At 45.8% G+C, this 25,519-nt stretch overlaps 2 protein-coding genes across 2 annotated transcripts in view; one reads left to right on the top strand and one right to left on the bottom strand.

Moving 5' to 3' along the window:
- The window catches only part of APBA2 (amyloid beta precursor protein binding family A member 2), a 100,358-nt gene extending 94,473 nt beyond the window's left edge, over positions 1–5,885 (top strand). The window contains exons 12-13 of the mRNA XM_035132241.2: positions 1,584–1,724; positions 4,446–5,885. Of these exons, the coding sequence (XP_034988132.2) occupies positions 1,584–1,724; positions 4,446–4,517 (213 nt within the window). The 3' untranslated portion in view covers positions 4,518–5,885. The remainder of the gene's footprint in view (positions 1–1,583; positions 1,725–4,445) is intronic.
- A 1,187-nt stretch (positions 5,886–7,072) lies between these two features.
- Positions 7,073–25,519, bottom strand: part of ENTREP2 (endosomal transmembrane epsin interactor 2) — a 156,784-nt gene continuing 138,337 nt past the window's right edge. Inside the window, exons 5-11 of the mRNA XM_035131777.2 lie at positions 21,432–21,539; positions 15,697–15,860; positions 14,563–14,698; positions 12,533–12,608; positions 10,830–11,342; positions 9,261–9,589; positions 7,073–7,712 (exon numbers count right to left, since the gene is read on the bottom strand). Of these exons, the coding sequence (XP_034987668.2) occupies positions 7,533–7,712; positions 9,261–9,589; positions 10,830–11,342; positions 12,533–12,608; positions 14,563–14,698; positions 15,697–15,860; positions 21,432–21,539 (1,506 nt within the window). The 3' untranslated portion in view covers positions 7,073–7,532. The remainder of the gene's footprint in view (positions 7,713–9,260; positions 9,590–10,829; positions 11,343–12,532; positions 12,609–14,562; positions 14,699–15,696; positions 15,861–21,431; positions 21,540–25,519) is intronic.

Here is a 25,519-nt window from a genome sequence, read left to right as displayed (position 1 = left end):
ATTCAGACCAAGTATGAAGTAAGAAAGCTGATGCTTATGAAGGGAAGCACGTTCTTGATAGAGAAAAAGAGCTCTATACTCCTAGGTAGGTAACTAGTTGGAGAAATAATGAAGCCATGCATGCCCCTGTTCTCAAAAGATACAGCCGAGAGGCCCTTGCACCAAACGATAAGAACTTAAGAAGAGCCAGCTGCTGGATCAGGCCAGTGGCCCATCTCGTTCCGCACCCTGGATGCTGGATTCATTCCCATCTTAAACTGGACCTGATGAAACACTCACCCCTGTGAACTTATTGCTGTCATTGTGTACACATTTGATCCAGAGATGACAATTTGTTTGGGATCTCTTTGGGAATTTCCAACAGATAGCCCAGCAGCTGAGGGATTGAGACGGGGGGGGGGAGAGATCTCACCACAAGAGCTTAGGGGCATTTCCTGCCAGCCAGCCAGCTGTGTTCATCTTAGGTCTGTGAAGCACAGTTGGATCCCCCTTCCTCAGGCTTGAACTGATGAGTTGGCTCCTTGTCATCTCCAGCTGTTGCTTTTGGTCTGTTACCACTAACTGACCTGGAAGTAATTCTAATCTAGCCTAAAAAACGGGGATGTTTCAAAAGTTTTCTGCATGTCGCTCCCACCTATCAACTGTGTTGTGCTATGTTGCAAAGCTTCCTTGCTAAATAAACCTAGGAGTCTGAAAGAGATTCCAGGTCCCAACTTGGAGGGAGGGAGAGATGGATACAGTATTTAGACTGAGCAGCAAGCCTAGCCTTGGAAATCAATCCCTCATGGTGGTCTAGACTCTGATCCTCCAGTTCCCAAACTTTTTCAGGAAATCCACCTCCTTGGTTCCATAAACTGTGCTTCCCATCCTACCCTACAAAAAGACATTATTGAGAATAGCAGTCTGCATGAAGGAAGATGCTGACACAATAAAATTCAAAGCAGTAACAATTAATTGCATATTTATTCAAACAATTCAACTAAAGGGAAAAAAAGAGCATTGACAGGTATAAGGCAAGGAGGCCATTTTTTTCCTAACCTGGCCAAAACTGAAATAAAATGCTTAGAGCAGTGCTTCACAAAGTGGGTGGTACTGTGCCCTGGGGGGGGCAGTAGGATTCCCTAGTGGGCAGCTAAGAGGCAAGGAGGTGGCAGTGGGGGGCGCACTGGAGGTGTAAATAACAATAAAGTTTTGAAAATCTGGTACCACTGGATCATGTTCAATTTCACACCTCCTTCCCAAGGCCTGGCTTAAGCCGGCACCTCAAAGGGAAGAGGCTATTGATGGCTATTGACCATGATGACTGTGCTCTGCCTCCATGGTCAGGATACCAGTAGCTGCAAGCCACTAGAGGGCTCACTATGTTCCCACCAGGATCTGGGTGGCCACCAGTGTAAGAACAGGATGCTGGACTAAATGGGCCATTGGCCTGATCCACCAGGGCTCGCCTTATGCATTTACATCTAGGCCCAAGGGCAAAAGCTCGTGACCTTCTTCCTAGTTCTGCAGGACACCTGGCACAACCTTTTTAAAAAAGTGGGCGGGGGAAGAATGTGAATCTCTGTCCCTCTTTCTCTCCCCAGATCTGCAGTCTGATGCGAGGAGGGATAGCTGAGAGAGGTGGTGTCAGGGTTGGCCATCGCATCATTGAGATCAACGGTCAAAGTGTCGTTGCCACAGCTCATGAGAAGATTGTGCAAGCTTTGTCGAACTCTGTGGGAGAGGTGAGGCTTCCAGAGCAGAATACTCCCCCCCCCATAATAAAGGACTAACAGATTTAGTTTCTCCTTGTTGGAGGAAAGGGAAAGAAAAAGAATATGTTCCAGGAAACCAACAGTAGGCTGAATCCAAGATGGTCACCTTGCCTGTTTTTCATCTAGTTTCCCAGAAAGATTGTGTGTTTGGATTGTGGGTGAGTGGGTGGGTGGGGTGTTTAAAAAAAGAAAACTCAGATGCATTATTCAATTTCAGTGTTAGGGGAGAAAATTAACCAAGTATTGGAAATCAGTAGATTCAAACATGAAAAGCACAATGATCACTTGTCTTCATACGTTGTGGTAGTTTGATGAATTGGCATTCAGATAGTTGACTGAAGAGAGCCGGCTTGTAAAACAGGCATGAGATGTGTAAACATTTGTCAATATCTAAGGAGAAATTGGAAAGTGGGAATTTCAAGATTGTGTGCTGGAAGGGAAGAATTTATTTAATCTGGGGTCCCTATCCACAGTAATTTGAGCACACAGAGGCCTTGGAAGCAACATCTACCCAGTGTCCCATCTCTGTCTCTAACATCAAACAAATACCCTCCGTATGGTAAGGATCTGCAGAAAGAATGTCAAGGAGAGGGCAGAGCTAGCGCCTTTTCTCCCAACATCAATATTTGTGTGTGCAGGGTGTGGTGTCTTTTTCTTTTTGCATGCCAGCAGATTCAGACATTTGAGTCCCAGATTGATACGATACAAGGCATATCAAAGAGAACTAGAACCCCAGAGAGGCAGCATTCTTACAAGGGAGGGGTCCTTCTCTAGAATTCCTTTTCTCTTGAGATTCTTATTGTTTACCACATTTATAGAGCTGCCCTGGGTGACTTACAACAAAATGTTAAAAACACAATGTACAATACTTAGTTTTTAAAAAGCAGTTCTAGTGTCACTAAGCTCTAGCCCTGAACTAGTTCCAAAACCAATGTATTTTACCCTGTCTGGGACAAGCACTGAAAAGTTAGTCAGATGCTGCGTGTGTACTACAAGCCCTTACCTGCAACAGGTATTGGATCGTCTTTCTTTCAAGTCATCCCCAGATGGTAATTTCTGTGCTCATGATAGGCCTGTAGGAAGACTTGTTTTCCACGTGCAAGGAGATTGTGCTGCCAAGGTATTTTCAAATATCTGTGCTCACACACACACACCCCAAGTGCATTTTGGGTTGGTATGACTGAGTTGGCATAGACAGGAGCCTGCCGAAATGTTTTAAATGCTCTCCAGTAGTCAGCAATAAGAACGGGACATATGTCTTTTCAGTTTTCCACGTCCACTGTTTGAGGCTGTATTGCAGCCAGTTTCTGGGAGTCCCAAGTGGGGCGACTGATGTTGCACTCAGATCCTGCCTGTTTATTTAACTAGCAAGACTTATATGCACCTAATGAATGTAATGATAATCTCTGCAGTCTACATCAAATTTATGAGCTTCTCAGGGGCCTCTGGTGGACCACTGTGTGTACGTGATACTGGGCCTTTGGCCTGATCCTGCAGGACTTTTGGGCTCTTAAGAACTCCTTTACTCTTTTTGATGTCTTCTAATCTCGAATCTTGTAATCTAATAATTTATTATTTATATGCCGCCCATCTGACTGGGTTGCCCCAGCACAATACATCACACCCTAAAATCTTCCCTGAACAGGGCTTCCTTCAGATGTCTTTTAAAAATCACATAGCCGTTTGACATCTGGTGGGAGAGTGTTCCACAGGATGGGAGCGACTACTGAAAAGGCCTTCTGCCTGGTTCCATGTAACCTCACCTCTCGCAATGAGGGAACCACCAGAAGGACCTTCGACCTCCGTGTCCAGGCTGGACGATAGGGATGGAGATGCTCCTTCAGGTAAACAGTGGTACCTCAGGTTAAGAACTTAATTCGTTCCAGAGGTCCATTCTTCACCTGAAACCATTCTTAACCTGAGGTACCACTTTAGCTGCTGCCAGGCGATTTCTGTTCTCATCCTGAAGCAAAGTTCTTAACCCGAGGTACTATTTTTGGGTTAGTGGAGTCTGTAACCTGAAGTGTCTGTACTGGGCTGAAGCCGTTTAGAGAGGTCAGGAGGACCCTTTGCTGTTTTGCAACCTGCTTTTGAAGTGCCACTGAGAAGACAGGCAACTATGCCAGTGACCCCTTCCTCCTATGCCCTCACTGCCCTTGACCTCACTATTGGCTGTGGTGCCCCATGTGATTTTGGTGCTGATGTTACAGAAGTGTGTAAACAAAATCACATGGTGCACTGCAGGGGTTCTAACTATAGGCAAATGAAGGCAAGGACATGCTGGTGAAGGAGGATGGTGAGTTAGCCCCACCCACCCCTAATTTGTTTGGCTGTGTTGATGGTGCTGCTTTCAGACTGGCTATTGAAATTATGAACTGTTTGGATACGGTTTGATGCTTGCTTGTTTCCCAGCTGCTTCTCAGTGGGAATCTTCCTTTTTCGCCTTCACAGTCCTTGGCTTCCTTTGCCCATACTGGTGGTGTCTAATCCTATTGGCTTTGACGCAGCAAGTGATTTTGTTTACAGGCATCATTGATGTCACCAACACAATCACAAGCGTCACCACTGCTGGATTTCATGGCACCCTGGTTAAGTGAGGCCGAAGGCAGTGAGGGCAGAAGAGGAAGATACTGCCACATTCAACACAGCAGATCTTAACCGCTGCCAATTCTCTTCTCGCCTACTTGACAGATTCATATGAAGACAATGCCCGCAGCAATGTTCAGGCTGCTAACGGGACAGGAGACACCACTGTACATCTAACTCTCATCAAAAGAACTGAACTGAACTATCCCAGCCATTCTAGAACCTTCAAGAGGAATTTTTGTATTTTGTAGGAACTGAAAGGGTTTGAACCAATTCGTGGATATATTCTGAAACTCAACAGATCCAGCTTCTTTGCCTTTTTCTTCTTCATTTCTTTCTATTTTAAACAACATTCTGTTGCCAAAAGATGAATCTGTTACTTATGGACCAATAACCAACTGACACCACCTTTCCAATACATGGAAGTATTTTGCAAAATCATCTACAAAACCCTTTCCCTGTGGAAGCTGGAAAGCATAGGGTGGCACCCACCACAAACGCCCCCTGTGCAAACCCCACTGGCATGTTGCCTGGGATCCAGCTGCAGGCAGTGGCGCCTGTGCAATCCCTCTTGCTGGTGGATTCTGCTTGTGGCATTTATTTGAACCCTGACTGTGGCATGGCCGTCCCAGGTATGCATGCCTGCTGCTTTTAAGCAATGTGGTAAGACTGAGTGTGTAATTTGAGGAGATGAGTGAGGGCAGGCCAGTTTTGAAATGACCAAGAATGTAGGCACTTCTGGTTGGGAGCTGGGCTTGGGGGTGGAGTGTTTGATGATGCTAATCCAATGAAAAGCTACTGTCGTCCTTGGTATTCTTATTGACAAGTGTAATGTGTTAACAAGTTTTGATGAAACGTGACTTTAAGTGTGGAACAAGGGGTGGGGGCTGGTGGGGAGGAGGAGGTTTTTTAAAAAACAAAACAAAAACCCAGATGCAAAATAACGAGACTTGCCGCAATATAAAGCTGGATATTTATTTAAATCAAGTAAATTTATGGTTTGGAAACTGAAGTTTTTTAATGACTGAAATTGTTCCTATGGATTTGCATATGGGGTACCATGGGGTTCCTAGTTTTTAATATCCCACAACCTTCCATCTTTGGTTGAACTTGAGTTTACTACCAGAAAGCCATGTTTAAATAGTTTTAAGGTCAATCCTGTTTCCTTTTTTTGTTTTTTGTTTTTCTGAGCCAACATGTGGTCTGAATGTAAATGATGGCTGCAAACGGGGAAGTCATCGCCATCAACAGTATTAGAATTTGTGGAGATGATAAACCGAGTACTAGTAATGTTGTGTTCATTATGAGATAAATGTCAACTGATGTAACCTTTTTCGTCTTGATTTCTCTCTCTCTCCTTTTGGCCAAGGCCTTGAAAAAAAACAATAATACACTGTGACTAAAGAAGCCTTACCATGCAGTAACAGAAAAGCTTTAGGATTACTGTAGTTCAAGGAGTAACGCCGTAGATCTCTTGTTGCATGCAGGTGACCCTAGGAGAGAAATAATCTAGACTCGCTAATAAATTTGGAGTAATAAAGTACTGTGGCTTCTTTCATTTGTTTTTGAAGTCTACTTAGTGCAGGGATGGAAAACCTTCAACCCACAGGCCAACTCCCCCCCCCCAAATCACATCCCTTCCCTCACAGACCTGTTCACTTGGGGGTCTGACCTCACCCGCTGCCTACAGGTTCCCACCAAGGGGATTCTGCCTCTGCGTGGGAAAAGGTCCTCCACCCCTCGCTTAGCAGGTGTAGTGACACCAGGACCAGCTCATGTGACCGGTGGCACAGCTCCTCCAAGGGGATTTGTGCAAGATTGCCATGCCGTGTTCCAAGAGAGGCTGTGCAATAGCAGTGCTGAAGCAGAGCACAGGCTTCAGCCACTGGGGCTTAATCTTGAAGTGACATTGCAGAGGCACCTTCCTGCTCACCATTCATCTTCCCCTCCAGAAATCAGCACTGCAGATTTTGAGGGAGTGTGAGTTAGTCACCTGAATGCTTGGACTTCCACTGGAGGTCACTGTCGTTTCATAATAGCAAAGCTGAAAAAGCATTTTCAGAGACGGCAACTTTTGACATCTTTCTGAGCTGATACTGCCAAGAAATCCTTGGGGCTGGTGCTGTAGCAAAAGAGGCAAGAAGCAAGAGAGGTGCCACGGAGGCACTGCCGTCTCTGTTGAATGAGCTTCTATTGCAACAAGGAGGGTGCAAGTGTTCCAGCTGCATAAGTGCTTAAGTTATCACACAGACATTTCTGCTTTCTGGAACCAGTCCCAAGCTCCATAGGACAGCTCTGCAGTGAACACTGGTTCTGGTTTGGCCCACAGCTGCCAAATAAAAGGGGCATGAGCTCAATTACCCCCCCCCCTCCCCGGCCCGTGAATAAGGCACTTAGCTTTCCCCAGGGATCCAGCTTGTAACTTAGAAGAACAGGGCACTCCAGATGTTGTCAGACCCTGGACTGTGGCCAACACAGTCACTGGTCAGGGCTGATGGGCATTGGTCCAACAGTATTTGGTAGGTTACAGTATTTGGTGGGTTCAATCTTAGAATTGTCAGTATCTGTGGATCAGAAATATCTTTAAAAAGGGAAAAACAGCACATCAGTTAGCCAAAAAGGGGGGGGACACATAGACAATAAACACATCAAACCCCCTCCCCCAGAAACCCAACAGAAAATCCACATATTGATTGTAGAAAATCAATTCTGGAAGATGCAGTGTCCAGAAATATGTTTTTTCCCCTTTTTATTAAAACACTGTTCAGAATTAGTTAAAACACTTTTGAGGTACAGTGAATAAAATACAACTTCTAAGCTGTAAAGCAGGGTCATTGCAGCTTGGCAACAGAGGGGTGTGTGTGCCCTCTAACCCCAAGCATAACCTTCAAAACTTTTAAAAGCAACTTCTTTGAATGAGAAAAAGTATGTGTCTGTCTGTGTTTGTTTGTTAAATAATAAACCAATAGTCTTTTGCAAAAGGAGCCCCTTCAATATGAAGCCACAGGACCGGGGCGCTGTGCCACTGAAAGTTAAGATCCAAAGCCGGACCGTGAAAGGAAGACTCTTCAGGGGTGTCTGTTGGGTTTGCTTTGCCTTTTAAAGCCCCCCCCCCCCCCGGATGCTTGGCTCTCTCAAAGGCCTGCAGTGGAGCTGGAGAATATTCCTCCGTGGAGCAGCCACAGTACTTTGTCAAAGGATGGTTTCTCGACAGACTCCAATTAAACTGTGTGGCCTCTCTAAGCTGGGGCCAATGTGGGCCCTGTGTAAGAAGGCCACTGGAGAGCTCAGTGCCCCACAGCTCTGTAGGTGGAGGTCTTCCTGAAGCCGTTTTCTTGAGGTATCCACATTCTGTCGGGAGCTCATGATCACCTGCAGAGAAAGAGGAGAGCAAGGAGGAAAGCTAGACACAGAGCAGAGGCAGAGGTGGGCAGACTGCAGACTTCTGGGACAGAGTGTTATGTTACTTTTTCCTTTATTCATATTCTGCCTTTTGGACTGACAAAAACACTAAGAGACAGCAAGAAAAAGTACTTAAACAGACGCTCCGCCTTTTAGGGGTCTGGGGCAAGGGGTGGGGTAAGGCAAGTGGAGTTGCTTGCCCCTGGTGTTCCAGTAGTCACTTGTAGCCAAATTTGCTGCTGCTTTTTAAAAAGCTAGAACCTCCAGAGCCACCGCCTGGTGCAAAACGGGAGGGGGGTGTTGGGGTGGTGGAGCCGGATGCCAATTCAAGGAGTCAAGCCAGTTACATGCTTGAACTCTGTGGGGATGACCTGCATCCCCAAATCTATAGACACAAGATTTGTGATCTTTATCCCTTTGCCAGGAGACCATCACAAAATTGTGCAAGTAAAAAAAAAAGTACACCAATCAAAACATAATGAAAACAGATAACATATTCTGGTGCAACATCCAACATCTTAGGAAGGTAGGAAACTGGATGGTGATGAACTACAATTCCCAAGTGTGGCCAATGGCCAGGGATGATGGGAGTTGTAGTTTAGCAACACCTGGCGAGTCAATCAGCTTCTCACTTGCATCTTTTCTTACCTTCATTTCAGTTCCCCACCTACTTTGTTTGCCTTTGTTTTCTCTGAGATTGTGGCAACCCCCTCCCCACAATTTCTCCCAGTTAGTTTACTTCTTCCATGCCTTCCAGCCTATTTTTCCTCGTTCTGCTAGCCCTGCCTATCTACATCCCACTCTCCTCTAATGTGTGTTTGTCTCTGTGTGTATCTGCAAGCCCACTTGAAGATTCCTGCAGGTACCCCCCCCCCCAACCGGGCTGAGTGAGTGCCTGCCTTCCTGCCTACATGAAGCTTCTTCTGTTGAGTTTTTGACTAACTGCTTGGGTGATAGTGTGAATGTGCATCCCTTTTTAAAGGGAAATTCCCTTATGCTGAATAGGCTTCCTCGCGAGAAAAGGGAAAACTTGGCAGCTATGATTGTATATGAGTGCCTGAGTCTGCCTGTCTGCCTTCTCCTATGCCCGCCCCCCACCTCTGCTTTGCTGGCCTGCTTGGTCACCATCTGGCCCATAGCTGCCAAGTTATCCCTTTTTTTCAGGGAAATTCCCTTATGCTGAATAGGCTTCCTCGTGAGAAAAGCAAAAACTTGGCAGCTATGATCTGGCCACATCTGTAATGTTGGCACAGCCATGCAAAAGGGACTGGGGCACCCCACAAATGTACATGGAATCTGATACAGGCTGCATCCCATTTGATACTGAGCTCAAAGCAACCTAACTGTCACTAGTTTCGATAACAAGTTTGAAAGTAGCGATTTTGCAGCCTAATCTGGAGGGTCTCAGCTGCCCTCTGCCTGACCTGGCAGTGACTGGTACCCAGCAGCAAACTGCCATGGAACAAGGAGATTCCACCATGGCCACCGTTACCAAACCAAAACATTAAAGCTGCTCACCTGGTCAATGATGTTTGCACTGAAGATGGCTTCTTCCATGTGCCGCTCGTCAGACTTGATGACCGACCGGATGCTGTTTACCACATGACGCACTTCCGGGGGGAGGTTGCAGTTCGAGTGCTCCAAAAACTTGGCCACCAGGATCTTTGTGTCCTTGTAGGCTTGCAGGTCCACCAGAGAGTGGGGACGCTCCTTGCAGATGGTCTGGAAGGCCTTTGGCTTCCGGGAACGTTCGGCCTTTTTGGGGTCCCTCAGCTTTCCCACTGGATGGAGCTGGTTTCTGGAGTCCTGATAAGTAGAGGCAGCCACATGAGGACCAGAGGCAGGAACTAAAACCAAATGGGAAGGAGAAATATTATGAAGGCGGTAGGGGGAAACAGCACTAATTCAGACACAAGGACCACAGCGAGTTCAGTGGTTCATTGTCACCACCACAAGTGCCTGTAGACAGAGCCGGCCCACTAATGAGACAGACGGAAGCAGCTGCTGTGGGCGGCAGAATCTGGTGTGTGTGTGTGTGTGTGTGTGTGTGTGTGTGTGTGTGTGTGTGTGCTCCTGCTGCCAGGGCTGAGCTCTCCTGGGACCTTGTGAATTCTTGCTGGAAGCTAGTAAGCGAGGCTTTGGCAGGGTTGGGGGCAGTTGGGCAGTACCTCCCCATTTCACCTGAGGCGGCACACCCCTGGCTATATAAATCATTGTTCTGATATTATAATAATTGTTCTGATTGTTCAATGCCTGCCCTATCATGATCAGTCAGCTCTCTAGCCCTCTTTGTGTACTACTCATGCAAAGCGGGTGCCACATGGGGGAAAGCTGTGACCTTCTGCCAGTGGTCCATCCCCTGGTATCGCACATTGCATACAATATATGCATATATAAGAGAAATGCACACTAAATGCTGAGGCTAACTTGATAACAGAAAGAAAATGAGCCTTTGTGTCATTGGTCCGGTACTATGGAATGCTGGATATTCAGCAGGCACCTTCTGTGCAGACTTTTAAATACTGGCTGAAAAGTTTTCCTTTCTGCCAGGTCTATGCAGCCAATTAAGAATACACCCTTTTAATATGATTTTTAATATGTTTTTACTGTATGGTTTTATGTATTTTTGCTGGAAACCAGTTTGATATTTTAAATGAAATAGTTGTCTATTAAATATTTTTATAAATAAATAAATAAAATGTTGACATTTTTTTAAAAAAATGCTAACTGATGCATTAGTGGCAAACTGAACTTTAAACGGAAGAATGAAAAACAGACGAGAACGCAGTGTTGACAGGGGTGTTCACCCCTAAGTCCAACAACATCTGGTTGGAAATGTTACGTTTGTTCGTTTAATTTATTACATTTATTTGCCACCTGTAAGGGTGACTCTGCTCACTGCTATTCAAGAACTGTGTGGTCTTTTTGGATGACATCTTGATATATTCTGACATCCTGGAGCAGCACGTGAAGGACATGCGTATGGTTCTACAATGTCTCAAGGAGCACCGCCTGTATTGTAAAGCTGGAGGAATGCCTGTTTCACGCCTGGCTCTGTTGACTGGCATCTCAGCAGGCGACACTCACCTTCAGTGGCAGACGAACATGACAGAGGGTCACTAGTGGATCGGACTATGCTGGAAATCCTGCTTTTCCTTGTGCGCTGTTGGGCCATCCTCTCTGGGCAGCTGTGGGGCAAACTGCTTGCAGGCACTGAGCAGTGGGCATGGTGAGTCTGTGGCCCAGTGGGTGGGATGAAGACCCCGCAACACATCTTTCGTGGCTTCTGAGGGGGTGTGGTTTTGCATTCTCTGACTGAGCTGCGTGAATCTCTCTTGGAGGCAGTGAAGTTCTCTGAGGAACAGTCTGAGGAGCGACTCCGGGTGCAGGTCTCGGGCTCCTGGCCACGAGACCCATTCACAGAGGTCTGGCTGGCCTCATCGCCTGGGGAACCCTGGGAGCGAGTCCTATGCAACCCACAACGGATGCTGTAGAGGGACTCCGGGACTTCCAGAGAACAGAGGTCCTCTGAGGAGTAGTTGGGGTGCTCAGGGGTGTCAGCTGCTTCAGAGGCCACGTGGGAAGTGCTGTCTGCCGAGGCTGCAAAACAGAGTCGAGTCAGAAACTGCTGCAGTGCCATTATTGAGCACAGGCCAACTTGGTTTTACGATACCATGAAAAATGCAAAGGGAGAATGAAATGAACAGAGGAGTAGTGTCATAAAAGCCAACCTGGTTTAAATCAGCTGCACCGGTTGCCAGTTCATTTCCCAGATCAATTCAAGTGCTCAGACTTAAAGCCCTAAACAATTCAGGCCCCAATATCTGAAAGACCCCCTTCTTTGATAAAGACCCTCTTAGGTGCTGAGCTCAGCAGAGAGGGGTCCTCTTGGTAGTTCCTCCATCTTCATAGGGTCAGGGGGTGGCAACCCAGGAGAGCCTTCTCTGTGGTGGCCCCTACGTTGTGGAACTTCCTCCCCACAGAAGTGCACCTGACATTCAGAGAATGCTGCAGATGCACCTTTTTACCCTTACCCGTATATTTTAAGGACCCACCTGCCTTATGACTGTAAGTTGTTTTAAATTGTTTTTAAATTGTGTTTTAAAGCTGTAAGCCACCCTGCGACCCTGGGTTGAAGGTACTGCAACCCTCTTGATCATTATGTTTCTCGTGTAGCCCTGAATCCTGTGCTCTAACAAGAAGCCCTTGTTCCTTTGGATGATTCACTTGCTTTCAGATAAACTTCCCAGATTTCTTAAATTCTTGGGAAACTCTTCTGTTTTCCTTCATTTGTGTAGTCCTCTTCTAAGGAAAACCCCAAGGAAGGTTAAATGAAATTTCCCCATATTTGGAGCTGGCTGGCATGTGCAAGCACATCCTTTAATGAGCGCAAGATAAAAGCAATGAGTCCCACACATGAAGGGACTGATGCAGATCTAAGGCAGCCCTGAACCTCTCTTAATTGCCTCTGATCTTATGCTTTCCAGCAGAGTCAGATTACATTTTCAACTGCCAGCTACGGTATCATCATCATCATCATTTTATTTGTATTCTGCCTTTCCATTGTTAAAACCAGTGCTTTTTTCAGGGGGTACTCAAGGGCATACAGTGCCAGCCCAAGTGTCTGCTCAGCAGCCTCAGCTTTTGCAGCTGGAGTCAGTCTGGGCCCGCCTTCCCCAGGCCAGGTGGAAAAGGCCTGCAAGGCAGGGAGCAGGTCTGCCCGGAGTCACAGCCAAGGCATCAAAGTGGGCATGAGCCCTATGCCAGTGAATGCGCAGTGCATAGATCACCTTGGCTGCTGAAGCCTGCTGTGGTGTTTCTCTCAGCCAGACTGGGCTCTGTCACTTGCTGGCCCACCGTGGTGACCTGTGAATAGCAAAGAAAAGAAAATCAGGAGCGGAAGCTAATGGAACCAGGGCATTCACTGCCAAAGAAATCATCCGAGATTTAGCTGCTCACAGCCCAGTCTCAGCCAGCGTATTGATTTGGAAGTCCCGTGGAGCTATGCTGGATCCTGAACCAGCTCCTTTGCGGTGATATGCTGACATCAGACCCCGTCCCTGTGCCATCTCCAGGCCGATGTAGCTCTCTGCCCAACCGCCACCACTTTCCACCCCAGCCAGCATCCTCCACAGGGATCTCACGGCTCCATTGAGCCTGACTTGTACTCAGAATTCCAGTCCAACACGGTGAACATGGAAGCAGGAGAGTCTTTGATCCAGTAGGCTTCTCCCTTTGGTACTACCCACTGCTGGCCCGTGGCCCCCAACAGGGAAAAAAGTTGCCCACCCCTGCTTAGGATGCTGCTTGCCGTCTGTGAGGAAAGGGCAGTAGCTCACTGGGAGAGCATCTGCTTTGAATGCAGAAGGTCCCAGATTCAATCTCTGTCTAACTATTCCTGAAGAAGAGTTGGTTCTGCTCATGCGATTTATACTTGCTCCCCATATGCATGGAATTACATTAGCCTTCCTCAAACTGTCAACCCCCCCCCAAAAAAAACCTCCCATAATCCCTGAGCATTGGTCATGCTGGCTGAGACTGATAAAAACTGGGAGTCCAGGTTGGGCATGAATTCCTTGAACCTTTCTATCCCAGCTTGATCACTAGAGTGCCATTGATCATTCCCTGAGCTGGCTCAGTGGACAATCAGAAACGGAGCCTTTAGTGTCATCGGCCCAATCCTGAGATTCAGCAGCACCTTCTGGGGCAAGTTTCAAATGCCTCCTGAAAACATTTCTACTCTGCCAGGCCTATGCAGGCCACAAAGAAGACATCTTTCCACAAGAGTTACCTGATTTCTACTTTTAACTTCTTCTTGATGGTTTTCATTGTACAGTGTTATAGTTAATAATAATAATAATAATAATAATAATAATAATAATAATAATAATAATAATAATAAATTATTTATACCCCGCCCATCTGGCTGGGCTTCCCCAGCCACTCTGGGCGGCTTCCAACAGAATAGTAAAATACAATAATCTATTAAACATTAAAAGCTTCCCTAAACAGGGCTGCCTTCAGATGTCTTCTAAAAGTCTGGTAGTTGTTTTTCTCTTTGACATCTGATGGGAGGGTGTTCCACAGGGTGAGTGCCACTACCGAGAAGGCCCTCTGCCTGGTTCCCTGTAACTTGGCTTCTTGCAATGAGGGAACCACCAGAAGGCCCTCAGCGCTGGACCTCAGTGTCTGGGCAGAACGATGAGGGTGGAGACGTTCCTTCAGGTATACTGGACCAAGACTGTTTAGGGCTTTAAAGGTCAGCACCAACACTTTGAATTGTGCTCGGAAACGTACTGGGAGCCAATGTAGGTCTTTCAAGACCGATGTTATTTGGTTTCGGCACATTCTGGATTAGTTGTAGTTTCCGAGTCACCTTCAAAGGTAGCCCCACGTAGAGCGCATTGCAGTAGTCAAAGCGAGAGATAACCAGAGCATGCAGCACTCTGGCGAGACAGTCCGTGGGCAGGTAGGGTCTCATCCTGCGTACCAGATGGAGCTGGTAGACAGCTTCCCTGGACACAGATGCCTCCATGGACAGCTGTGAGTCCAAATTGACTCCCAGGCTGTTCACCTGGTCCTTCAGGGGCACAATTACCCCATTCAGGACCAGGGAGTCTCCACACCTGCCCACCTCCTGTCCCCCACAAACAGTACTTCTGTCTTGTCAGGATTCAACCTCAATCTGTTAGCCCCCACCCATCCTTCAAGTGCTGTAAACCACTTGGATTTTGTTTGTTTTTTAAAAATGACATAGCAGCATATATATAAATATATAAATAAATAAATAAATATTCCTCCCACTAGTGGTCTTTCTCACCTGATTGGCTGGGCTTTGTCCAATAACTGCTTCATAGGGAGGGGGCAGCTCAGATGGATAGAGCATTCCAGGGCTGTTGATGGCAACCTCATACAAAGCGCCAAAGGGTGAGTGAGGAAAGTCCAGGTGGAGCCCTCTAAACACACACACAATGACAACAATAATCAGTAATAAAGCCATCAATAACTGGGGCTTTAACATTTAATCAACAAATCAGTTCAATCCATTAAATCGACTTTTGCTCAGATGAAAGATGTGACCTGATTAATTGGATGGCAGACATTTCTATTAAAAATCTGATTTCTTTTTTTAAGGCAACTACTTCTTAAAAGTGCAAAGGACAAGCAACACCTTAGCAGAGGCATCTCCCTTTCACTCACCCAGAGGAGGGAACGCCTCTTTCAATATTATTCCTGCTCTGATGCATTTGGGTCATCTAAAGACAAAAGATGGCCTGCTTCTTGCAAAGGCATGCCATATTACACTGTACTCAATGAATTAACTAAATGTTGTAGGATTTATCAGCTAAGACTTGTTTTTAACTTAAAGAACAGTCCTACTAAGAACATATGTACTGAATGAATGAAAATGCTGCATATTTGAACTGAACGTGCGGCTATCTTTAAAAGCCAGCAGCAGCCCGGGAAGAATCCCTCTTTGCTGTCTGGGGTCAGGGACAGAGCAGCAGACCAAGAACCCTTTGCTGAGTACCAGCTCATTCATGTCTCTTGTGTGAATGGTTAATCACAGGCGAAAGAAATCATGAGAAGAGAAGACTCCCTGGAAAAGACCCTGGTGCTGGGAAAGATTGAGGGCACAAGGAGAAGGGGACGACAGAGGACGAGATGGTTGGACAGTGTTCTCGAAGCTACGAACATGAGTCTGACCAAACTGCGGGAGGCAGTGGAAGACAGGAGTGCCTGGCATGCTCTGGTCCAGGCACCCCCAAACTGCGGCCCTCCAGATGTTTTGTCCTACAACTCCCATGATCCCTAGCTAAGAGGACCAGTGGTCAGGGATGATGGGAATTGTAGTCCAAAACATCTGGAGGGCCAAAGTTTGGGGATGCCTGCTCTGGTCCATGGGGTCACGAAGAGTCGGACACGACTAAACAACAACCAAGAAATCATTTACCTTTGTGCTTCTATCACAGGAGTGCATGTGTACTCGGGTGGGTAGTAGGGTGGGGGTGGAACTGGAGGGATGAACTCATCAAAATCCAAGGTCTGGTGCCCCAAGATAGTCCCATGGGGTGTCATACAGTCAGGGTTGGCAGAATGAGACCTCTGCGGGAGGAACTGTGTGATACAAGCAGGATATTCAAGATGCATTAGGAATAGTACCCAGTAGATTCTAGGAAGTTCATACAGCAGGAGAAAGCACATTGGCCGCTAGTCAGAGCAAAAGGCAAAAATGCATTTCCAAAGAACACCCGTATATGAATAAGGAATCACTGCATAACGTATGTTAAGATAATGACTGAACCCATGCCCAGCTTCAACAGGAGGCCACAGGTCAGTGGCCCATGACCTCAGCAGGGCCTATCAGCTGCCCTCCTCACTACCAAGATCTGGGACCAAACGTGGGAGAATTGAAGCAAGCGTCCCAAAGCCTGTGGCTGCCTGGAAAATGCACCTGGAAATAATAATAATTATTATTAATTATCTTTTTTTTTTGCCCAGGGCAACCCAAAGCAACATACTCAGGCATAGACAAACTCGGCCCTCCAGATGTTTTGGGACTACAACTCCCATCATCCCTAGCTAACAGGACCAGTGGCCAGGGATGATGGGAGTTGTAGTCCCAAAACATCTGGAGGGCCGAGTTTGCCTATGCCTGCAATATACCAACCAACCAAACAGACCAATGTCCCACAAAATACATACATTAAAACCAAGAGAAAAAGGGAATACCGTACATTAAAACATTACATTTTTAGGTAGCAGTCTTTGTCACTGATTGGACATTTCAGGACAGTGATTGACTTGGTATATCTCATATAGTATTTATGCTGGGTTTTTACAGTTTTAGCTTAGAGGTGCTTTCTCCCATAAAGTATGCCATGCTAAGTAACTATTACTCCACTGTATTACTTGTTTTTCTCTCTTTTTGTCTTTCTCAACAGGAAATTGTAGAAACCGACAATATTGTGATTTTTAAATGGATAGTGTAATTTGTGAATTTTGACTTGTCACACAACAGAGTCTTCTATCTCATCTAGGGAACCCTCATTGCAGGTTTAGTGATGATATCACAAGAGGTGACCAAGCCTATACCAAACACAGGTAGTGGCACACCAAAGTCACATTCTGGTCACCATCTTGATTCAAAATGGCATCCACCAATCAAGTGAGGACAAAGCCCACTGCCCCACCTCAGGAACCCTCACCCCAAGGTTGGCAACAATATCTCAAGAGCCATCCAAATACCGTATTGGACCCCAAATAAGCCACACTTTCCCCCCAAATTCCGACCATGGAAAGTTAAAGTGTGGCTTATATTCACGACCTTATGCTCCTCCGCAAGCACCGCTGCTCAGCCAGAAAGTTTTTTGGGGGCGCCACTGCCTCCCACCCATTACAGGAGGATAGATCTTAGTGAGGGGCAGCAAGTGAGAAGTGCACCACAAACCAGTTGGGAAGCGGGCGTGCCACACTCATGCTGCTGCGGGTGGACAACCATAAGGGGAGAGCACCAGGGAAGTGCGCTCACCAGTGCCGGGAATTTTAAGGAAGTGGCTTATATTTGGGTGTTGTCTTTCTTTTCTTTTTACCCCTTGAATTTTAAAGGTGCAGCTTATTTGCGAGTGTGGCTTATATTTGGGCCAATATGGTACGTAGAGGACAAATTCCCCTAAAATATATAGTAGAGTCTTCCTTATCATTTTTCTCAAAGTTTGTAACTGTTTTCTCTACCTATGTAACAAAAAGGAAATAAGGACATATTTGATGTTTGTGTGTGTAGGTTGTGCGCTCTCTCTGCTGGTTCCCAACATCCACTCCCTGCTCCCTGGGTAACACATGCTGCTCTTGACCTCCACTCTCCTTGCCTCTTAGTCTTCCTTACACCAATGGTGCATTCAGACCGCTCACCTGTCTGCAAACTCATCTGTTCCCACCTTTCACTCCTCTTCTCTCTACTGTTTTGTCCGATTCCTTACCTGATTCCATAGCTTGCCTTGCCCCCGAGTCTGTCTCCACATTTCCCCCAGATGTCCCTACAATTTTGATCCCTATCTTTCTGGGACTCAGTTCCTAGGTCCTCTGGGTCATTTGAGGCAACTATTCCCTTCCTTCTGGTAGAAAAATTATGTGGGGCTGTTAAAAAGAAAGTATTTTGTAAGATTAAGCAGCAGGAAGCGCCAATAACTTTCATCCTGCACTTGTCTCTAATATTGCATTCCTATTTCTAGAGCTGTGAAATTAAAACCCCATGAAAGTGTTATAAGAGTTATAAATCCTCCACATTTTTTGTGTAAATTATTCTGAATTTAAGATATCACTTCCATGAGGAGTGTTGGAAGTCCAGTCTCTCTGGAAATTATAAGGCAACTGAACAGATGGAGTCTCCTTCTTTAAGCGGAGGCTTGGCTGCCATCTGTCAGGAATGCTTTGATGGTGTCTCCTGCTCGGCAGGGGGTTGGACTGGATGGTCCTAGTGGTCTCTTCCAACTCTATGATTCTATGATTCTAGATTGTTGGCCCTTGGCTTGATTTCTGTCTGGCTCACAGAGGTTTCAGTAAGGCAACAAATTTCTGCCTGTGTATTCTTGTACTACCTCCATACTTGTTCGGGGCTGTGTTTCCCCTGTTGAATCATCTGCTCCATATTCTTCAGGTCGGGCATTGTTTTCTTTTTTGGAGAAGACTGAGGCAAAGAAGGTATTGAGGAGTTCTGCCCTTTCTCTGTCCCCTGTTCGCATTTCACCATCTTCTCCTCTAAGTGACCCCACTGTTTCCTTGTTCTTCCTTTTGCTACGGACATACCCATAAAAGCCCTTTTTGTTGCTTTTAACCTCTCTAGCAAGCCTCAGTTCATTCTGTGCTTAGTTTTTCTGACTTTGTCTCTACACGTGCTGGATATTTGTTTGAATTCCTCTCTGGTGGTTTCCCCCCTTTTCCATTTTTTGTACATATCCCTTTTAAATCTTAACTCAGTTAAAAGTTCTTTAGATAGCCACCCTGGCTTCTTTAGGCACCTTCCATGTTTCCGTCTCATTGGTATTGCCTGAAGTTGTGCTTTTAATATCTCCCTTTTAACAAACTCCCAACCATCATGAACTCCCGTCCCTTTTAGTATTTCTGTCCATGGGATTTCACCCAGCGTTTCCCTAAGTTTTCTGAAGTCGGCTTTCTTAAAGTCTAGAATTTGAGTCTTAGTATGCTTGGTTGCTCCTTTCTGCTGTATAATAAACTCCAGAAGAGCATGGTCACTCCCATCTAATGATCCTGCCACTTCTACCCCACTAACCAGGTCATCACTGTTGGTTAGGACCAGATCTAAAATGGCTGATCCTCTTGTTGCTTCTCCCACTTTCTGGACAATGAAGTTGTCTGCAAGGCCAGTGAGGAATCTGTTCGACCTTATGCTCTTGGCTGAGTTTGACATCCAACAAATATCAGGATAGTTGAAATCCCCCATTAATACTATCTCACTTCCTTTTGAATGCTTGGTCATCTGTTGCAGGAAGGCTTCATCTGTGTCCTCAGTTTAGCTTGGGGATCTATAGTAAACTCCCACAATGAGATCACTGTTATTTTTCTCCCTTAATTTTGACCCACATACTCTCAATATGGCTTTGAAGTTTTAAATCCTGGATCTCTTCACAGATATACACATCCCTGACGTATAACGCCACTCCTCCTCCTTTCCTGTTTGGAAATAGATTGTATCCCTCTATTACTACATTCCAATCATGAGACTCATCCCACCAGGTTTCAGTGAGTGCTTTTCACAAGGACACTTGCTAGGAACATGCACAACAGCTCAAGCTCATTTTCAGAGGAAATGGAGGGATCTCCTTTATCAGCACTTTTTATCATGCAGCAAAAAGAAAAAGAAAAAATGCAGAGCAAAAACCTATAAAGGTATGGATAAGGAAAGCAACAGTACTTGATTCAGCGCCTCCCCCCACTGCTCAGCATGTTCCTTCACGCACACACACAAAAATCTCAGAACTTTCTCTACTCTCATTCCCATCAATTATTGAGCTGGACCTTAAAAATTACCTTGTTAACAGCAGAGTTTATAAATGGGCTGAAAAATAAGCCATCGCCAAACAATTCCATTTTCTTCCTCCCCCGGCTGATTCACACTTGTTTTGCTGTTTGATGTGCTGCACATAAGCTATATCAGAGCAGAGCAAGGCTGGCCAATGTGGTGCTTTCCACATTGCCCTCCAGCTGTCCTTGGATTACAATTCTCATTATCCCTAACCATTGACCATGCTGGCTGGGCTGATGGCAGCTGGATTCCCACAACAGCTGGGAGGCACCATGTCAGATGCAGCATTTATTTGTTCAGTGCAGATCTTTGGAGAATCTTAGAATCTATTATTCTAAGTTGAGCCCTGCTGACTGGAGGAGATTGGGGGCTGATTGGAGGAGGTATCCTACCTTAGCTGGCAGTCTGGACTTCCCCCACCCCTGCAGGCCAAAATGCCAGGTGGGCACAGCATAGCCAAAAAAGCCTCATGGGCCAAATGAGGTGGCTGGTGAGTCATTTGCCATGAGGGCCGAGACTGATGGAAGTTGTGAGTCCAGGGACATCTGGAGAGGACCAGGTTGGGGACAGCTGGATTACATAAGAGGAAATGGGAGCTATGAATACAGAATAGCAGCATTCAACAGTTTCCATCAAATGCTGAATCACAGCTCAGCTGATGAAATCATCTGCAGGAGTATCGTTGGTCATTCCCCAAGTTGGTGAGGCTCATTTGACATTGGCCCAGTCATGTAGAATGCTCTGCCGATAGAGATTCAGTGTGTGTCTTCTCTGCCAACTTTTAAATGCCAGCTGATAACTTTTCCATTGCTCCAGGCCTATGCAGCCAATTAAGAATATATCCTTCAATGATGGTAAATTGATGCCTGTTTTTACCTTTTTTAATATGGTTTCCATTATACAGTTTTATTGCTGTTAACTTTGGTGTTCTTTATGACATAGTGGTAAACAAACAAACAAACAAACAAACAAACAAACAAACAAACAAACACAAAACCCCTGAAAAGAGAATCTGGACTTGCCCCTTGGTGAGCCCCTTCAATACTGCATGGATACACCAAGGCAAGAGGGAAGAGATAGAGGTCTGCTCTGGTCAGACCTCACCTGGAGTACTGTGTCCAGTTCTGGGCACCACAGTTCAAGAAGGATATTGTCAAGCTGGAACATGTCCAAAGGAGGGCAACCAAAATGGTCAAAGGCCTGGAAACAATGCCTTATGAGGAACGGCTTAGGGAGCTGGGTATGTTTAGCCTGGAGAAGAGAAGGTTAAGGGGTGATATGACAGCCATGTTCAAAAATATAAAAGGATGTCATATAGAGGAGGGAGAAAGGTTGTTTTCTGCTGCTCCAGAGAAGCGGACACAGAGCAATGGATTCAAGCTACAAGAAAGAAGATTCCACCTAAACATTAGGAAGAACTTCCTGACAGTAAGAGCTGTTCGGCAGTGGAATTTGCTGCCAAGGAGTGTGGTGGAGTCTCCTACTTTGGAGGTCTTTAAGCAGAGGCTTGACAGGCATATGTCAAGAATGCTTTGATGGTGTTTCCTGCTTGGCAGGGGGTTGGACTGGATGGCCCTTGTGGTCTCTTCCAACTCTATGATTCTATAGACGCATAACAGCACATTCTCTTGTTGGAATTCACTTACCATTTGCAGAATGTCAGAGGAGACCATCTGCATGCAGCACATTGCGGTGGCCAGAGCACAGACAATAGTGGAGATGATATTGAGAGCACAGACGCTAAACAACAGGTCCTGCAAGGGGGAGAGAGAGAGAGAGAGAGAGAGAGAGAGAGAGAGAGAGAGAGAGAGAGAGAGAGAGAGCAATAATGTCACTCCTTATCAAAGCAAGACAGACGATGGGTGCTAAAAACATTTCCAGCAGATTGGATAATAAATGCTGTCAATGGTTATCTGCTTGATGTGGGTCTTTATTAGGTCTGTCCAATTTACACTGCACATAACCCTCTCATTCCTCAGAAACAAATGCGGCACCAACCCGTAGGAAAAATAAGAAGTATAAGGCTCCTAAAAACGGAAAAAGGAAAATGCAGATTTGTATCGTGGTCACAAAAGAATTCCAGCAGCAACTCTTTCTTATTTATTATTAGTCAATGAAATTCTGCAAGCATAATTCTGCAATGTTCCTGGCTACGATTTGATTTTCTAGAGACACCCCCTTCCCTGGTATGTGTCTGTGAGCCAGATAAATCTGTAAGCAGCCCTCCATTAATTGAAATTGCTTTGGGAGGCAAAAACTGTCTGAAAAGTGGAAAAAAATATTGTAAATTTAGCTGTGATTCCTGCATTTTAGGAGGCTGGACTAGATGGACTAGAACTCTTCAGTTTTGTGATTCTATGAAACAACTATGTTCAAAGGTGTGAAGGGGAGCCATGGAATGCTCACAGCCCATCTTTCATTCCCATGTGGGGTTTTCCTGGCTGCATGCTGGAGAGGCACCCTTGAGTCTTTTTCTAATTATATCAACTCTCCTGCAATAAAAAACCCCAAAAGATTATTGTGGCACCTTTAACACTAACAAATTTATTGGGCATAGGCTCATTCTTGGGCCAACATGCATAATAGGCTCTACACCCATCAGGCTTCTAGATTCCCTTTTTCAGAATAGCAAATGCACATGAGTTTGACCAAACTGCGGGAGGCAGTGGAAGACAGGAGTGCCTGGTGTGCTATGGTCCATGGGGTCACGAAGAGTTGGACACGACTAAACGACTAAACAACAACGACAGAGGACAAATGCTCAGAGACCACAGCTCAGTGGTAGAGCCCATACTTTGAATGCACAAGACCCCTAGGTTCAACCCCTGATACCTCCAGTTACAAGGATCACAGGAGGCTGGGGGGGGGGAGACCCTTCTCTGCCTGAGCCCTTGCCAAGCTGTCATCAGGTCAGAGCAAATAGTACTGAGCTCACTGGACCAGTGGCCCTGGTGCAGCTGAAAGTAACTTCATAAAGTCAACTTGTTTTTGACTTTCAAAAGCATTTCAAAAGTTTCTAGATGGGGGGGGGAGTGTTATTTCTCCCCCTTTTTGTGGAGTTTCCTCAACTCCATGGGTTTCCTTCACCAAAATGCCTCAGATTGATGTTTTGTCATGCTATATCATCATCCTATGGGTTTTTTTTTGGGGGGGGGAGGATTCTGATCCACATTTCCCTCAAAATACTGATACCTGTATCTGAAATAACAGACTGCTCCCCTCCCCCATCTTCTTTTTCCCATTTTCAGAATTAATCTGGGGCCACCCACCCACCCACCCACAGCATAATTATAAAATTGCTCCCATACTTATTTTACAGGACTTGTGGGCATATAACCTGATATATTACACCCCTGGCATGCAAAGTGAATCACCCTCTATAGCTGCCACTGTACCTAATTAAAGGCCACTATTCCTAAAGTTAAGTGGCGCAAGACGGAGAAGAGAAACATTTGGAAAATTAAAGACATAAATTATGTTTTCTCTCAACCTCCTCCTCCTCTCATTGACAAATCTTAATTAACATCCATCTCTTTTTCAAGTGCTTGAAATGAGGACAAGGGTCTTGTGAGCCTCAGCAACCAAAGAACTGGAAATAATGCTTTGTTTCAACAGTGCAGCAGTCCACCATGTAAAACAAAACAAATCACAAACCTAGACCAGCGCACCCTTTTAATTCAGTAACACAAAACCCCACCACAGACCACTGGGAACTTGTCTCACAAGCAGCTGTGCTCTGTTCCAAACACAACACATTTCTGTGTCCAGAAAAAAAGCAATTTCTATCTGTATATATTAGTCGCCCTTATCTACTATATATTTTGGAAAATGATTTGTCCTTCTGTTCTCCATGTGTTAGGATTCCCAAGGTGGAATAAGCAGTTTTCATTGATGTTGGGCAACCAGCCGCCATTTTGAATCAAGATGGCAGACCAAAACATTACTGTGGTATAACCATTTTTTGGTGTGACAGATCCAAACTGCACTGATTAGGATGCCTCTGAAGATATTGTAACCCCATTTGGTAGGACATTGCCAAATTTGGCATGACAAGCCCAACCTGCACCCGTTGGGATGCCTCTGAAGAGATTGTTGGCCAACTCTGCATGAGGCTTCCCAAGCGGGAGGTTGAGATCTCCATTTACCTTTAGACTCCAAGCACCATGTGGGATCAAGATGGCAGACCAAATAAAGCATAATTAAACATCAGAATGCACTCCATTTATTCAATTAATCACAATTTATGAAGTTATGCATGGCAAGGGGGAAATGCAGAAAGCTTTTCTCTTTCTCTCTTAAGACTGGAACTCATGGACATACAATGAAGTTGAATGTTTGATGATTCAGGACAGATAAGATAAAGTACTTCTTCACACAGCATGTGGCTTAACTATGGAACTTACTCCCCCAGAAGGCAGTGATGGCCACCAAATTGGATGCCTTTAAGAGATAATTAGACAAATTAATGGAGGAGAGGGCTGCCGATGGCCCCTAGCCATGAGAGCTATGCTCACCCTCCACAGTTGGAGGCAGCCCTGCTCCTGAATGCCAGTTGCTGGAAGCCACAGGAGGGGGAGGGGCTCTTGTGCTTGGGTCCGGCTTGCTGGTTCCTCACAGGCATCTCGTTGGCCACCATTTTGATTCATTTGTTGTATTTATTGTACTATTATTGCTTTGATTCATTTGATCCTTGTTGTAGCCTTATTTTGTGTATGTGTGTTCTGTATTAGGAAGGATTTATTCATTTGTCAGTCCTTTAATATTCTCATGAAGTGCTTTGAGCTCAACTCGGTTGTTGGAAAAGTGGCATGCAAATATCAAGTGAACAATCAAATTTCATTCTGGCTCTGTCTGTTTGTATTACATAAAAGGACCCATTTGGCTGAAAGGTAGTCCAGAAGTTCTATTGACCAATAAATAAATAAAGCACTCCCACATTTCTTTCTTGCCTGGCCCTCCTCTGCTGCCTCTTCACCAGCAGATACTTGGGAGTGAGGGGGGGGGGAGGGGGCACAATGCTTAAAATATCAATACAGTGGTACCTTGGTTTATGAACTTAATCCGTTCCGGAAGTCCGTTCTTAAACCAAAGTGTTCTTAAACCAAGGCATGCTTTCCCATAGAAAGTAATGCAAAATGGATTAATCCATTCCAGACTTTTAAAAAACAACCCCTAAAACAGCAATTTAACATGATTTTTACTATCTAATGGGGTGCGTGAAGTTCAAGTGGGGAGGGGAGGAAAGGGAAGCAAAAGTTATCTCTCAGAGGAGCTAGTCAGCTTCTCTGCCCTGCCCAGGATCCCTCCCCTCCCCTCACCCAGTGTCCCTTCCTCACCTTCTTCAGGGCTGGCACGGCGGCCGTGGGCGACACCCGGTACCGGGGGAGGTTGCTGCGGCAGCACAGCCTCCCCTCACTCAGCACCAGGAAGCGGAGAAGGGGGGTGTTGATGCTGCAGCAATGGCGGTGGCAGAGGGACCCAGCGCCAGGGAGCGGCAGCGACATGCCTTCTCGGCACGGCCTTCCCTCACTCAGCATTAGGAAGCGGAGATGGGGGACATTGTAAAGGAGCATCTCGGCATCAGAGAGAGGGAGACTGCATGGGTCCTCCCATGAAAAGGAAAAAGAAAAATGTGGCCAGCGAGGCAGCCTCAGAGCAGGAAGAGTTGACAATGAGATGCGAAGGAGCACTGGCAATTAAAAAGTGTGTGTAGCGAACATGGCACCTCGGTAGC

Source organism: Zootoca vivipara, chromosome 14, assembly GCF_963506605.1.
Source record: "Zootoca vivipara chromosome 14, rZooViv1.1, whole genome shotgun sequence".
Taxonomy (NCBI): Eukaryota; Metazoa; Chordata; class Lepidosauria; order Squamata; family Lacertidae; genus Zootoca; species Zootoca vivipara.
The sequence above is the reverse complement of the archived record's forward strand: the minus strand, read 5'-3'. Positions and strand labels throughout refer to the sequence as shown.